General features: G+C 38.1%; 1 protein-coding gene across 3 annotated transcripts in view; it reads right to left on the reverse strand.

Annotated features, from left to right (window-relative positions):
* Window positions 1–16,507, reverse strand: part of SSPN (sarcospan) — a 132,007-nt gene that overhangs the window by 16,396 nt on the left and 99,104 nt on the right. Inside the window, exon 1 of one of the 3 annotated variants that reach the window (XM_032646405.1) lies at window positions 9,010–9,088. The exons of the other annotated variants lie outside the window; for them this stretch is intronic. Within the exon in view, the coding sequence (XP_032502296.1) occupies window positions 9,010–9,012 (3 nt within the window). The 5' untranslated portion in view covers window positions 9,013–9,088. Of the gene's footprint in view, window positions 1–9,009; window positions 9,089–16,507 lie in introns of those variants that run through there. 3 annotated transcript variants of the gene reach the window in all.

A 16,507-nucleotide genomic window follows, 5' to 3' on the forward strand; every position in this document is an offset into this window, starting at 1 on the left:
GCTGCCGCCACCAAGAAGCCTGTGTGCGAGCACAGGTTACTCTCCACACCTCCCCTCCCGGGAGCCTGTGCAGCCCGCCACTGCCAGGGTCCCGGGATCCAGGGACAACTTCCCTGGGAGAACGCACGACGGGCCTCAGGCTGATGCAACGTCACGCTAAGAGGCCGCCGCAGGCTCGCCCCTCATCTGTGCCCCTCCCTCCCCCTGGCCTTAGTGAGCCAGAGCCCCCGAATCAGCGGCTCCTTTAACCCCGTCCTGTCTGAGCGAAGAACAGACGCCCTCCGGCGACCTACACGCAGAGGCGGGGCAAAATGCAAAGCTGAACCCTGGGAGCTGTGCGAACAAAGAAGAGAAAGGGAAATCTCTCCCAGCAGCCTCAGGAGCAGCGGACTAAATCTCCACAATCAACTTGATGTACCCTGCATCTGTGGAATACATGAATAGACAACAAATCATCCTAAATTGAGGAGGTGGACTTTGAGAGCAAGATTTATTTTTTTTCCACTTTTCCTCTTTTTGTGTGTGTGTATGTGTATGCTTCTGTGAGAGATTTTGTCTGTATAGCTTTGCTTTCACCATTTGTCCTAGGGTTCTATCCATCCGTTTTTTTTTTTTTTAACTTAAAAAATTTTTTTCTTAATAATTATTTTTTTATTTTAATAACTTTATTTTACCTTATTTTATTTTCTTTTATCCTCTTTCTTTCTTTCCTTCCTTCTTTCTTTCTTTCTCTCTCTTTTTCTCACTTTTATTCTGAGCTGTGGGGATGAAAGGTTCTTGGTGCTGCAGCCAGGAGTCAGTGCTGTGCCTCTGAGGTGGGAGAGCCAACTTCAGGACACTGGTCCACAAGAGACCTCCCAGCTCCACATAATATCAAACAGCGAAAATATCCCAGAGATCTCCATCTCAACACCAGCACCCAGCTTCACTCAACGACCAGCAAGCTACAGTGTTGGACACCCTATGCCAAACAACTAGCAAGACAGGAACACAACCCCACCCATTAGCAGAGAGGCTGCCTAAAATCATAATAAGCCCACAGACACCCCAAAACACACCACCAGACATGGACCTGCCCACCAGAAAAACAAGATCCAGCCTCATCCACCAGAACATAGGCACCAGTCCCCTCCACCAGGAAGCTTACACAACCTACTGAAGCAACTTTAGCCACTGGGGACAGACACCAAAAACAAAGGGAACTACGAACCTGCAGCCTGCAAAAAGGAGACCCCAAACACAGTAAGAAAAGCAAAATGAGAAGACAGAAAAACACACAGCAGATGAAGGAGTGAGATAAAAACCCACCAGACCTAACAAATGAAGAGGAAGTAGGCAGTCTACCTGAAAAAGAATTCAGAATAATGATAGTAAAGATGGTCCAAAATCTTGGAAATAGAATAGACAAAATTCAAGAAACATTTAACAAGGACCTAGAAGAACTAAAGATGAAACAAGCAACGATGAACAACACAATAAATGAACTTAAAAATACTCTAGAAGGGATCAATAGCAGAATAACTGAGGCAGAAGAACAGATAAGTGACCTGGAAGATAAAATAGTGGAAATAACTACTGCAAAGCAGAATAAAGAAAAAAGAATGAAAAGAACTGAGGACAGTCTCAGAGACCTCTGGGACAACATTAAATGCACCAACATTTGAATTATAGGGGTTGCAGAAGAAGAAGAGAAAAAGAAAGGGACTGAGAAACTATTTGAAGAGATTATAGTTGAAAACTTCCCTAATATGGGAAAGGAAATAGTTAATCAAGTCCAGGAAGCACAGAGAGTCCCATACAGGATAAATCTAAGGAGAAACATGCCAAGACACATATTAATCAAACTGTCAAAAATTAAATACAAAGAAAAAGTATTAAAAGCAGCAAGGGAAAAGCAACAAATAACACACAAGGGAATTCCCATAAGTTTAACAGCTGATCTTTCAGCAGAAACTCTGCAAGCCAGAAGGGACTGACAGGACATATTTAAAGTGATGAAGGAGAAAAACCTACAATCAAGATTACTCTACTCAGCAAGGATCTCATTCAGATTTGACGGAGAAATTAAAACCTTTACAGACAAGCAAAAGCTGAGAGAGTTCAGCACCACCAAACCAGCTTTACAACAAATGCTAAAGGATCTTCTCTAGGCAAGAAACACAAGAGAAGGAAAAGACCTATAATAACAAAGCTAAAACAATTAAGAAAATGGGAATAGGAACATACATATCGATAATTACCTTAAATGTAAATGGATTAAATGCTCCCACCAAAAGACACAGACTGGCTGAATGGATACAAAAACAAGACCCATATACGTGCTGTCTACGAGAGACCCACTTCAGACCTAGAGACACATACGGACTAAAAGTGAGGGGATGGAAAAAGATATTCCATGCAAATGGAAACCAAAAGAAAGCTGGAGTAGCAATTCTCATATCAGACAAAATAGACTTTAAAATAAAGACTATTAGAAGAGACAAGTAAGGACACTACATAATGATCAAGGGATCGATCCAAGAAGAAGATGTAACAATTGTAAATATTTATGCACCTAACATAGGAGCACCTCAATACATAAGGCAAATGCTAACAGCCATAAAAGGGGAAATCAACAGTAACACATTCATAGTAGGGGACTTTAACACCCCACTTTCACCAATGGACACATCATCCAAAATGAAAATAAATAAGGAAATACAAGCTTTAAAGGATACATTAAACAAGATGGACTTAATTGATATTTATAGGACATTCCATCCAAAAACAACAGAATACACATTTTTCTCAAGTGCTCATGGAACATTCTCCAGGATAGATCATATCTTGGGTCACAAATCAAGCCTTGGTAAATTTAAGAAAATTGAAATTGTATCAAGTATCTTTACCATCCACAATGCTATGAGACTAGATATCAATTACAGGAAAAGATCTGTAAAAAATAAAAACACATGGAGGCTAAACAATACACTACTTAATAACGAAGTGATCACTGAAGAAATCAAAGAGGAAATCAGAAAATACCTAGAAACAAATGACAATGGAGACATGACGACCCAAAACCTATGGGATGCAGGAAAAGCAGTTCTAAGAGGTAAGTTTATAGCAATACAGTCCTACCTTAAGAAACAGGAAACATCTCGAATAAACAACCAAACCTTGCACCTCAAGCAATTAGAGAAAGAAGAACAAAAAAACCCCAAAGTTAGCAGAAGGAAAGAAATCATAAAGATCAGATCAGAAATAAATGAAAAAGAAATGAAGGAAATGATAACAAAGATCAATAAAACTAAAAGCTGGTTCTTTGAGAAGATAAACAAAATTGATAAACCATTAGCCAGACTCATCAAGAAAAAAAGGGAGAAGGCTCAAATCAATAGAATTAGAAACGAAGAAGGAGAAGTAACAACTGACACTGCAGAAATACAAAAGATAATGAGAGATTACTACAAGCAACTCTATGCCAATAAAATGGACAACCTGGAAGAAATGGACAAATTCTTAGAAATGCACAACCTGCCAAGACTGAATCAGGAAGAAATAGAAAATATGAACAGGCCAATCACAAGCACTGAAATTGAAACTGTGATTTAAAATCTTCCAACAAACAAAAGCCCAGGACCAGATGGTTTCACAGGTGAATTCTATCAAAGATTTAGAGAAGAGCTAACACCTATCCTTCTCAACCTTTTCCAAAATATGGCAGAGGGAGGATCACTCCAAAACTCATTCTATGAGACCACCATCACCCTGGTACAAAAAACCAGACAAGGATGTCACAAAGAAAGAAAACTACAGGCCAATATCACTGATGAACATAGATGCAAAACTCCTCAACAAAATATTAGCAAACAGAATCCAACAACACATTGAAAGGATCATACACCATGATTAAGTGGGGTTTATTCCAGGAATGCAAGGATTCTTCAATACACACAAATTAACCAATGTGATACACCATATTAACAAAATGAAGGAGAAAAACCATTTGGTCATCTCAATAGATGCAGAGAAAGCTTTCGACAAAATTCAACACCCATTTATGATAAGAACCCTCCAGAAAGTAGGCACAGAGGGAACTTTCCTCAACATAATAAAGGCCATATATGACAAACCCACAGCCAACATCGTCCTCAATGGTGAAAAACTGAAAGCATTTCCATTAAGATCAGGAAAAAGACAAGGTTGCCCACTCTCACTAGTATTATTCAACATACTTTTGGAAGTTTTAGCCACAGCAATCAGAGAAGAAAAGGAAATACAAATCAGAAAAGAAGAAGTAAAGCTGTCACTGTTTGCAGATGACATGACACTATACATAGATAATCCTAAAGATGCTACCAGAAAACTACTAGAGCTAATCAATGAATTTGGTAAAGTAGGAGGATACGAAATTGATGCACAGAAATCTCTGGCATTCCTATACACTAATGATGAAAAATCTGAAAGTGAAATCAGGAAAACACTCCCATTTACCATTGCAAGAGAAAGAATAAAATATCTAGGAAGAAACCTACCTAAGGAGACAAAAGACCTGTAATGAGAAAATTATAAGACACTGATGAAAGAAATTAAAAATGATACAAATAGATGGAGAGATATACCATGTTCTTGGATTGGAAGAATCAACATTGTGAAAATGACTCTACTACCCAAAGTAATCTACAGATTCAGTGCAATCCCTATCAAACTACCAATGGCATTTTTCACAGAACTAGAACAAAAAATTTCACAATTTGTATGGAAACACAAAAGACCCCGAAGAGCCACAGCAGTCTTGAGAATGAAAAACGGAGCTGGAGGAATCAGGCTCCCGGACTTCAGACTATACTACAAAGCTACATTAATCAAGACAGTATGGTACTGGCACAAAAACAGAAATATATATCAATAGAACAGGATAGAAAGCCCAGAGATAAACCCACACACATACGGTCACCTTATCTTTGATAAAGGAGGCAGGAATGTACAGTGGAGAAAGGACAGCCTCTTCAATAAGTGGTGCTGGGTAAACTGGACAGGTACATGTAAAAGTATGAGATTAGATCACTCCCTAACACCATACACAAAAATAAGCTCAAAATGGCTAAAGACCTAAATGTAAGGCCAGAAATTATCAAACTCTTAGAGGAAAACATAGGCAGAACACTCTATGACATATATCACAGCAAGATCCTTTTGACCCACCCCCTAGAGAAATGGAAATAAAAACAAAAATAAACAAATGGGACCTAATGACACTTAAAAGCTTCTGCACAGCAAAGGGAACCATAAACAAGACCACAAGACAACCCTCAGAATGGGAGAAAATATTTGCAAAGGAAGCAACTGACAAAGGATTAATCTCCAAAATTTACAAACAGCCCATGCAGCTCAATAATAAAAAAACAAACAACCCAATCGAAAAATGGGCAGAAGACCTAAATCTACATTTCTCCAAAGAAGATATACAGACTGCCAACAAACACATGAAAGAATGCTCAACATTATTAATTATTAGAGAAATGCAAATCAAAACTACAATGAGATATCATCTCACACCAGTCAGAATGGCCATCATCAAAAAATCTAGAAATAATAAATGCTGGAGAGGGTGTGGAGAAAAGCGAACACTCTTGCACTGCTCGTGGGAATGTGAATTGGTACAGCCACTATGGAGAACAGTATGTAGGTTCCTTTAAAAACTACAAATAGAACTACCATATGACCCAGCAATCCCACTACTGGGCATATACCCTGAGAAAACCATAATTCAAAAAGAGTCATGTACCAAAATGTTCATTGCAGCTGTATTTACAATAGCCAGGACATGGAAGCAACCTAAGTGTCCATCATCGGATGAATGGATAAAGAAGATATGGCACATATATACAGTGGAATATTACTCAGCCACAAAAAGAAATGAAATTGAGCTATCTGTAATGAGGTAGATGGACCTAGAGTCTGTCATACGGAGTGAAGTAAGTCAGAAAGAGAAAGACAAATACCGTATGCTAACACATATATATGGAAGTTAAAAGGAAAAAATGGTCATGAAGAACCTAGGGGCAAGACGGGAATAAAGACACAGACCTACTAGAGAATGGACTTGAGGATATGGAGAGAGGGAAGGGTAAGCTGGGACAAAGTGAGAGAGTGGCATGGACCTATATACACTACCAAACGTAAAATAGATAGCTAGTGGGAAGCAGCCGCATAGCACAGGGAGATCAGCTCGGTGCTTTGTGACCGCCTGGAGGGGTGGGATAGGGAGGGTGGGAGGGAGGGAGATGCAATAGGGAAGAGATATGGGAACATATGTATATGTATAACTGATTCACTTTGTTATAAAGCAGAAACTAACACACCATTGTAAAGCAATTTTACTCCAATAAAGATGTAACAAAAAGAAGAAGATAAAAATAAATAAATAAATAAAAACAGTCTTCTAAATGCTGACGCCTAGTATGGGTTTTATCTGAATGGTTAGGAGTTAGGAGTTTTACACTGACTAGTGGAGTTTCTTATAGAAGAGTTGTTTATTACAAGTAATAATGGGATGTAACAATAATAGTTTCCCCATAAATAAGTATAGTCATGGCTATTGTAGCAAAGTTCCTTAAAATTGGAGGGAAAAAAATCCTTTGTCTTCATCACTTCTTAAATATGACTTCATTCTAGAGCCTGTGGCCTCAGCGAGTGTGGTTGATGGTTTGGGAGCATCTCTAAATCATCACTTAGTGTGATGTGGCCCTCTGCTACTGTTGACAGGCAAAGCCCACTCCACTGCAAGCCAAAGCAAAGCAATCATCCAAAAGTGGACCGCCTCTCCATCGGTGTGCTGGTAAACGTTTAAAAACCAGCTGTAGGGGTGGGAGCTGCTATTTGTAGCACTTGCTAATTTCCATGGTATAAATACTTCTACCAGTGCTGCTTTCAAGCTACCGATGTGAAGTCACTGAGCACAGGGTTGGGAAGAGATGTGCACAATCATCTTTCACGAGCCCATCAGAGGTGCCCTAGGCACCCCGCACCCCTACCACACTGTTTGCCTATTGGAGTCCCTCCTCTTATTTTAGAAGCATCTGGTTACCAAGTGGGATTAGTTTGTAACTAAGGAGTAAAGTTTGGCACATTACTCTTTATTAGTTGTTTGCAATCCCTGAAACCAGCCTACAGAGTCAGTATAAAGGTGCAGAGGAGTGAGCCAGGGAGAAATCCTAGTACTCATTTCCTAATTTGTGAAAATGGAGTAAGAATCGTAGCAACGTAATCTTTGAGATCTTGTTATTCACGGCCACCCCAGTGAAAGTATCACTCCCCAGCTGAGTCGAGCTCAACAACTTTTATTGTGGTAGGCACTAGGAATATGCAGAATAAGATATGGTCATTGCTCTTTAGAAATTTACAGTTTAAGCCCCACTTTGCAGAGAAACTGAAGCACAGGAAAATTGATTGCCATGGGTAATGCCATCTGACCAGGCTATGCCAGGTGTAAAAATGGGCAGCCCACAGCAGCTCATTCAAATCCCTCCCTCCTGGTCACTCATCAAAATCTCTCATGCTTTCTGTAATGTAAGGGACATTGAATCAACTGTGTTGTCTTTTCCCTGCTGTGCATTACTTCTTAAAGACACCAAAAAGTTTGGTGTTAATCAGATAGGATTTAAATATGGTAGAATGTTGAAGTCATCCCTCCCCACATTTATTATTATTATTAATTATTATTTTAAGTCGCATTTTAAGGTAAAAGCAAGATAATAGGATTAAAAAATACTCTAATCAGATGAGGTAAGAAAGGTAAAAATAACTCTCAAAAGCATGAAACATCAAGTAAGAGTTCACTCAACTGGTGGTTACTGCTTCTTTAATTTTGTTAAAACCAAGTCTAGAACTACAGTCAAGGAGACAGTGTGGCATAGTGGGAAAAATGTGGGCTTTAGAGCCTGAAGCTTGAACTGCTGCTTTACTAACTAAATGTTCTTGGACAAAGCAATTTAATTCTTCTTAGCCTTGGTTTCCTTATCTAAGAAATGGAAACAATAAGGCCTTCTTTTGATGGTTAATTCAAGGATTAATGATAATGCAAGTAAAGGGTATAGTATAATACCTTAACAAATAGCTGGAGAATAACTGGTAGTGATTACTACCATAATTATTATTGCAATTAGAGTCACTCATACATTTATTACAGTAGACCAAATTTAGAGTATATTTCAAGCGTCAGAAATGTATTACCAACTTAAACAGGTTTAGAATTGATAACACACCTACTGTCTTGGTTACAAATATTTCATAGTCTACTTTTTATTAGCACCAATGGATACTTGGTGTGGTCTTTATATTTATGTAAGAAAAACGAATTAACAAGTCTAGATTGTTTGACATTTTAATGCTAATATTGAGCAGTTTTACGTGCCAGGCATTAAACTAAGCTCTCTTTGTAAATTATCCCATTTGGTCTTCATAAAAATCCTTGACGTAGTCGCTGTTATTAGCCCATTTTATAGATGATGAAACTAAGCTCAGAAAGGTTTTATGCTCGAGGTTACATAGCAAATACAGAACTCTAAGCTGTACGTGCCCAAGTACAGAGCTGGCTCTTAACCATTATACACCCCAGTCACCTCTCTGGAGGAATCTGGACAGCCCTATACGTGAAGTGAGAACTGCAGAAATTTGGATAACTTTCCATCATCTGCTCCTCTCTTGTGTGGGATGGCAGGAAGCCCTGGTCCTGAGGTGGGAAGACCAGTCTTTGAGATCCAGACACTGTCCAAGCTGAGGGAATGGGACACAGTCTTTGAGACTCAGTCTCAGTTTGAGACTTTATAATTTAAGGATCATAAGTAACGTGCCTGGAATGGTAGTAGGTATTATTTTTTCCATCTCATATGACCTCAAACTGTGCCAATACAACTTACTCTGAAATTTGAGCTGAAATGAGTAATATATATAAAGGTAGCCCTCTCTCACATCTTAGAAATAATCTCATTCTCTTCATTTAAAAAGTTTTCATTGTGTACCTACCATGTGCCAGAAACTCTTTGAGACTCTGGAGATACCACAGTTAACAGAAGAGACAAAAGTCGCTGCCTTGATAGCACCAATGCTTTAAAGTGGAGAGGCAGACTGTAAACAAATGAATAAGTAGAAATATAATGTATCAGTCGTTGAGAAGAGTTATGGAGAGCATAGCACTTACCATCATAGCTTCTTTTTCACACAAACATGACATATAGTAAATAGCAAAATACAAACAATAAATCCTTAAGGTGATATGTTCTCCCTGAAAAAGGAATTGGTAATCCTAGCAACCCCTTAAGAAAAGATGGTAGACTCAAGATTGTTTCTTATGAGAACCTTGTTGATTGTTATTCCAACAACACATATCCACTATAAGCTGTCTAAGACCTCACAGGCTCTATAAAAGAGAACACATCCGTGACCCCAGAGAAGGGGCAACAGAGGGTAACTACAAAAAGGTTTACAGCAAAATGGGCTGCATCCAAAGGATAGAAACTGGAGCAGTATATCGTAGCTCTGGATCTGACAGACCTAGGTTCAGAACCCACCTCCACCACGTTTTTGCTTTTGGCCTTGGACAAATTAACCTCTTTGAGCCTCAGTTTCATCCTCTGTGGGATGATAACCACAGTGCCTACTTCATAAATTGCTGTGAAGATTATATAAGACAGCATGTGTAGAAGGCTTATAATAGTACCAGCACATATGAAGCAGTCAATACTAATTTGTCAAATAAATGAACCCATTCATTGAGAGACTTGGGCTACTTTTGCTTTCATAGCAAAGACCCACTTTTCAAAACTCTCTCTAATAACGTTAACATAAACAGTTTGCCAACACCTGAGAGTTATAAAACTTCTTTTTCTGAGTCTTTTCCTTTCTGCTACAAGACTGTTTATTATCTACTACTCAGGAAATGCCAATCTTGGTAAACATACCAAGCTGTATATGTTTCTCTGATAACACTATTGTTGCTTTACAAAGATAAACATTTAATTTCTGAAAACAAAAATCCCATTCAGCTAAAAATATTTTCTATCCATAACAGATCCAAAATTAATATTACTTTTTTTTTTAAAAAAGTGAAATTGTTTCAGCCAGACTTAGTGTACAGATATTAATAGGAAGTTCCAAAAGTGATAGGCATGTAAAAGTAAAGGTTCCAAATCAACCAGAGTTTATGGCAGAATTGAACATCAAGATGAGAGAGTAACGTACTTATGGTCAATTAATCTACAACAAAAGAGGCAAGAATATACAATGGAGAAAAGACAGCCTCTTCAATAAGTGGTGCTGGGAAAACTGGACAGCTACATGTAAAAGAATGAAATTAGAACACTCCCTAACACCATACACAAAAATAAACTCAAATGGATTAAAGACCTAAATGTAAGACCAGAAACCATAAAACTCCTAGAGGAAAACATAGGCAGAACACTCTTTGACATAAATCGTAGCAATATTTTTTTGGATCTGTCTCCTAAAGCAAAGGAAATAATAGCAAAAATGAACTAATGGCACCTAATCAAACTTAAAAGCTTTTGCACAATGAAGAAACCATTTACAAAATGAAAGGACAACCTGCTTAATGGGAGAAAATATTTGCAAATGATATGGTGGATAAGGGGTTAATATCCAAAATATACAAACAGCTCATACAACTTAACATCAGAAAAACAAACAACCCAATCAATAAATGGACAGAAGACCTGAATAGACATTTTTCCAAAGAGGAAATGCAGATGGCCAACAGGGACATAAGAAGATGCTTAACATTGCTAATTATCAGGGAAATGCAAATCAAAACCACAATGATGTATCACCTCACAGCCGTCAGAATGGCTGTCATCAAAGAGAACACAGATAACAAATGTTGGCAAGGATGTAGAGAAAAGGGAACTCTCCTACACTGCTGGTGGGAATGTAAATTGGTGCAGCCACTGTGGAAAACAGTATGGAGGTTTCTCAAAAAACTAAAAATAGAACTACCACATGATCCAGCAATTCCACCTCCTGGGTATATATACGTGAAAAAAACAAAAACACTAATTTGAAAAGATACATGCACCCCAGTGTTCACAGCAGCATTAAATACAATTGCCAAGATATGGAAGCAACCTAAGTGTCCATCAACAGATGAAAGGTTAAAGAAGATGTGATACACACACACACATACACACACACACACACACACACACAATGGAATACTACTCAGCCATAAAAAAGAATGAAGTTTTGTCATTTGCAGCAACATAGATGGGCTTGGAGGGTATTATGCTAAGTGAAATAAGTCAGAGAAAGACAAATACCATATGATAATCACTTATATGTGGAATCTAAATACAACAGACTAGTGAATATAACAAAAAGAAAGCAGACTCACAGATATAGAGAACAAACTACTGGTCACCAGTGGCAAGGTGGGGAGGGGACAATCTAGGGGTAGGAGATTAAGATGTACACACTATTATGTATAAAATCAGCTACAAGGATATATTGTACAATACAGGGAATACAGCCAATATTTTATAATAACTATAACCGTTAAAAGTTGTGAATCACTATTTGGTACACCTGTAACTTACATAATATTGTACGTCACCTATACTTCAATAAAAATAAATTTCAACAAGAAAAAAAAAGATGAGGGGTAAACTGCAACTATCTGTCTCTAAACACTACAAACATCAGTATAAGCATTAAAACCTAGAACACTAATCATAATTTTGAAAAAATGTTTCTTCTTGGTTTTTATTAAACTAAGCCCAAAATAGCAGCTTCTTTTCTACTACAAATAAAACTGTAGCTAGCAACAACTTTTTATAGATAGTAAGTTTTGCTAAGGAGTGTTTTATTTGGCCTATAATATATTAAGAAGATATTCAATGCCTTTCCATCTGCCTTAGGAATCTACAACCCCAGAGCTTCATTGCTCTACTCTTTCTATTTTTATTTTTCCATTAGAGTAAAAGTTGCCAATGAAGAGCTGTAGTACAGAAATAGTCTCTTCATCTAAGGGTTAAATTCCGCCTGGCCCAGGAAGAGTTTGGGTTATGACATACAGCCCCATCTGTGCATTTCTACACATTTCTTGGAGGGAACAATTTGGAATCTTTAGTTTGCAAGTTAAGATTATTTTTTAAAGAAGCTGGTAGAGATCCAGGTCAAAATTTCTCAGCACAAAGGTAATTCTAGATGACAAATTCTCTCACAGAAAATTATTTCTTTGCAGAGTTTAAGGAGAAAAGACACTTGCTGAACCACACCTAAGTTGAGCTCATCTATAACATCCCTTCAAACTTTTTCTTCTCCTTTGTTATTATCATTGTCCTTTTGCCTGAGGAGTTGATACCTGACAGATCTATGTCCAATGACTGTAACTCTATGGACTTTTCATATATGGTTATGTAAAGACATTCCAACTGAATCAAAGTTAATGATTTATGTGCTAATTAATTAAATTAAAAAGCAAAAGCAGGCCTATCATCACCTAGAACTTTCTTAAATCTAGATCGCTTTGGAAAATAAATTGTAGAAATACAATTTCTAGGGCTTCCCTGGTGGCGCAGTGGTTGAGAGTCCGCCTGCCGATGCAGGGGACACGGGTTCGTGCCCCGGTCCGGGAAGATCCCACGTCGCGGAGCGGCTGGGCCCGTGAGCCATGGCCGCTGAGCCTGCGCGTCCGGAGCCTGTGCTCCGCAATGGGAGAGGCCACAACGGTGAGAGGTCCGCGTACAAAAAAAAAAAAAAAGAAAAGAAATACAATTTCAAAGAACTTATGAGGCAACTTCAGGAACTTCAGAAAATTATTACTCGTGCAATTGTCAGCAGCAGAGAATGGATTCACCTGCTTTGCTGTGACAAAAGGTCTGATTGGTTGGTCAAGAAGTAGTGTTAAGAGGCACTTACATACCAGAACGAAGTCCTTTGTTTGGTAAAATACAACCTTTCTAATTCCAAGTGGTGGCTTTTATCATGATTTGAAACTATCCAATAACCAGAATTTTATATCTTTATTTTGATATTAATATAGCTATATATCTTTATATATAATCTATCTTTACATATAGAAAGATTATATATGTATAATTCATGATATATAGAAAGATAGACTTTATATATGTATTTAAAAATTTTTTTAACCAATGTTGCATTGTACTTTGCATTGCTGTGTAGTTTAGGCAGATCTGTTGTACAAACACAAAAAGAGCGCGAAGGACAAAGGGACTGCTCTATTTCTTAGCACACATTGTGTCTTGCAGATGTTCACTTATACCTCCTATATTGCTTTATAAGATACTAGAAAACTATCCTGATGGAACTGATAAAAAGGAGTTGGAACTTGTGACCAGAGGCTGGATGAAGGGAGCCTGAATCCCTTAAATCCTATGGATATAGTGTGCTTCCCTTGATGTTCCTGCCAAAATAAGGCTGGAAAGCTAACGAGATCTGCAAGAGATGTGCCAGTGCAAAGTTGCTACAATTCCTAAGTTTCAAAAACCTTGCTTGAAAACGATTGCAAATAGCTCATAATTTTTTTGTTGTTGTTGTTTGTTTGCGGTACGCGGGTCTCACTGTTGTGGCCTCTCCCGTTGCGGAGCACAGGCTCCGGACGCGCAGGCTCAGCGGCCATGGCTCATGGGCCCAGCCACTCCGCGGCATGTGGGATCTTCCCGGACCAGGGCACGAACCCATGTACCCTGCATCGGCAGGCAGACTCTCAACCACTGCACCACCAGGGAAGCCCAGCTCATAATTTTAAACCAATGAATCTCGCAACTGAGTGTTTCATCAAATCACTTACAGGAAACAGAGAGAAAAATCCGACAACTATCCTAGTGCGTGACTTATCATGCAGACATTCAAGTAGAATCCCTTTAGTTTGGGTTTTACTTTAATATTACAATGCAGATTTGCATAACTATGCTAAGATACATATTTTATAGGAACTGCTGGGAATTTTGCAGTTACACCCTCAAAAGATTGAATTAGCACGAACAAAAGAATTGTGGAGCAATGAAGTTGGTTATAGATAAAAATTAGGCTTAATAGTCATAGGACAAGAATTGTGCCTTTGAGCTAAAATGTCCTTTTACTTCTTTATCATCCTGGTATACTACTCTTCCTTCAACCATTTTGAATCCAGTAATATTCATTCTTCAAACTCTGCTCAAAGATCTTCTCTACCCAGAAAGGGTACCCTTTTTGCATTACCCACTTTGTATACATTAGCTCATTTATTCCCTAAAACAGTGAAATAAGAAAAAAAAAATGTACATCATTTTATAGAACACTGTCACTTAGAGAGGTTAAGAAACTTTCAAGTTGATCCAAAGAAGATTTTTTAAAGCATCAAGAGGTTCCATTTCTGCATAATATTAAGGACTAAATTATATGAAACCCTTCTCCCAAAAAACACTTTCAAATGCACTGAGCTTCTATAGGCTAAGGGTGGAACCAAGCCCATGGCGTAAATGTAGGCCCCTAAGTGGCTACACCCTTAAACGGCTATACCGTAAATGGCTACTAGAAAATAATCCACTAGCACTAAAATTTATCAAGAAACTTGTTCTGTCTCAGCTGATGAGATGGGGTAGAGGTTTTGAGAGTTTTCTGCTACTTGCACAGTCCTGGCAACTATGAAGATGAGAAAGTAACATGAAAGTGACCCTGAAATAAAAAAACAACTGTTTTTTTCAACAAAGAAATTGTAAGAGGGAGAGAGAGGGAAGGATGGAGGGAAGAAGAGAGAGAGAGAGAGGGAAGAGAGAAAAGGTAAATCTTTGAGAAAAGGAGATATAAGAAATATATGAACTAATTGCAGTTCGTGGATCTTACTGGGATCCTTATTTTGACAAACTGTGAAGAAATATTCATGAGTTAATCATGAATATTTGAACTCTGATTTGAACCTATTAAGAATTTGAACCTATTAAGAAATTGTTAACTTGTAAGGTGTGATTGCTATTTTGATTATTTTTTAGTCTTCATCTTTTGACTTACATAGTGAAATATTTATAGATGAAATGATATAATATCCAGGATTTACTTCAAAATAATCCAGTGTGTGGTGTGTGAGTATGGAAGGAGTACAGGAATATACAAGTGAAGCAACATTGATCATCACTTAATAATTATCGAAGCTGAGTGATGGGACCATAGGCATTCATTGTACTATTTTATCTACTTTTGAGTATGCTTGAAATTTTCCCTAATAAATAGGTAAATTTAAGAAAAGGTGGCTCTTGGATCATGATACCATTGGGACACTTGGCAAGACAAACCATCTGGAAGGGTTACATCCTCAAATAGCCCACACCGAATTATCACATATAAATGCTCTTAGAAAATGAACTCACAGACTAATTATAGCAAACATATGAAAAATAAATTCATTAGGGAAGGCCAGCACTCACACGCATATAAGTTTGTATGCATGTTCACACACACATTCTCTCTCTCTCTCTCAGAATTAAAGCCACATGAATTTCAAATAGCAGAACTAAAAAATAGAGCCTATAAAAGTACATTCAGGGCTTCCCTGGTGGTGCAGTAGTTGGGAGTCCGCCTGCCGATGCAGGGGACATGGGTTCGTGCCCTGGTCCGGGAAGATCCCACATGCCGCAGAGCGGCTGGGCCTGTGAGCCCTGGCCGCTGAGCCTGCGTGTCCGGAGGCTGTGCTCCGCAACGGGAGAGGCCACGGCAGTGAGAGGCCTGCGTACCGCCAAAAAATAAATAAATAAATAAATAAATAAAGTACATTCAATATATAACTATATTATTTGTTTACAAAATGATTTTATATTATATATGTGATTTGTAACTATTCTTTTACATAACCATCTACTGTGAACATATTTGAATAAGTAACTAAACATATTAAAAAGTACATTCAAAATAAACATATGTGAAAGAAGGAATTGAAAACACGAATAAAGAGCAGGGCACTTTTGAAGATACCAGGAATATATTAAAAAACCAACAATAACAAAAAAATAGGAGTTCTAGAAATGAAAAATAAAATTATTGGAATTAAAAACTCCTGGACAAGTAACAGGCAGATTAAAGTCAACTGAAAAGGGGAATAGTAAACTAGAAGGTATATCTGAGGAAATAACCTAAAATACAGCACAGAGAGACACAGGGAGATGAAACGTAATAAAGGGACTTGCCTGGTGGCACAGTTGTTAAGACTCCATGCTCTCAATGCAGGGGACCTGGGTTCGATCCCTGGTCAGGGAACTAGATCCCACATGCATGCCACAAATAAGAGTTCACATGCCACAACTGAGGAGCTGGCAAGCCGCAACTAAGGAGCCTGCCTGCCGCAACTAAGACCCAGCACAACCAAATAAATAAATAAAATAAATATTTTTTAAAAAAGAAAAGAAACATAATAGAGAGCTTGAGAAATAAGGAAAATAAAACAAGAATGTCCAAACATACATCTGATAGCAGTTCCAGGCAAAGTGACTAAAGAGAAGAGGGAAGCAATACTTGG

Source organism: Phocoena sinus, chromosome 10, assembly GCF_008692025.1.
Source record: "Phocoena sinus isolate mPhoSin1 chromosome 10, mPhoSin1.pri, whole genome shotgun sequence".
Taxonomy (NCBI): Eukaryota; Metazoa; Chordata; class Mammalia; order Artiodactyla; family Phocoenidae; genus Phocoena; species Phocoena sinus.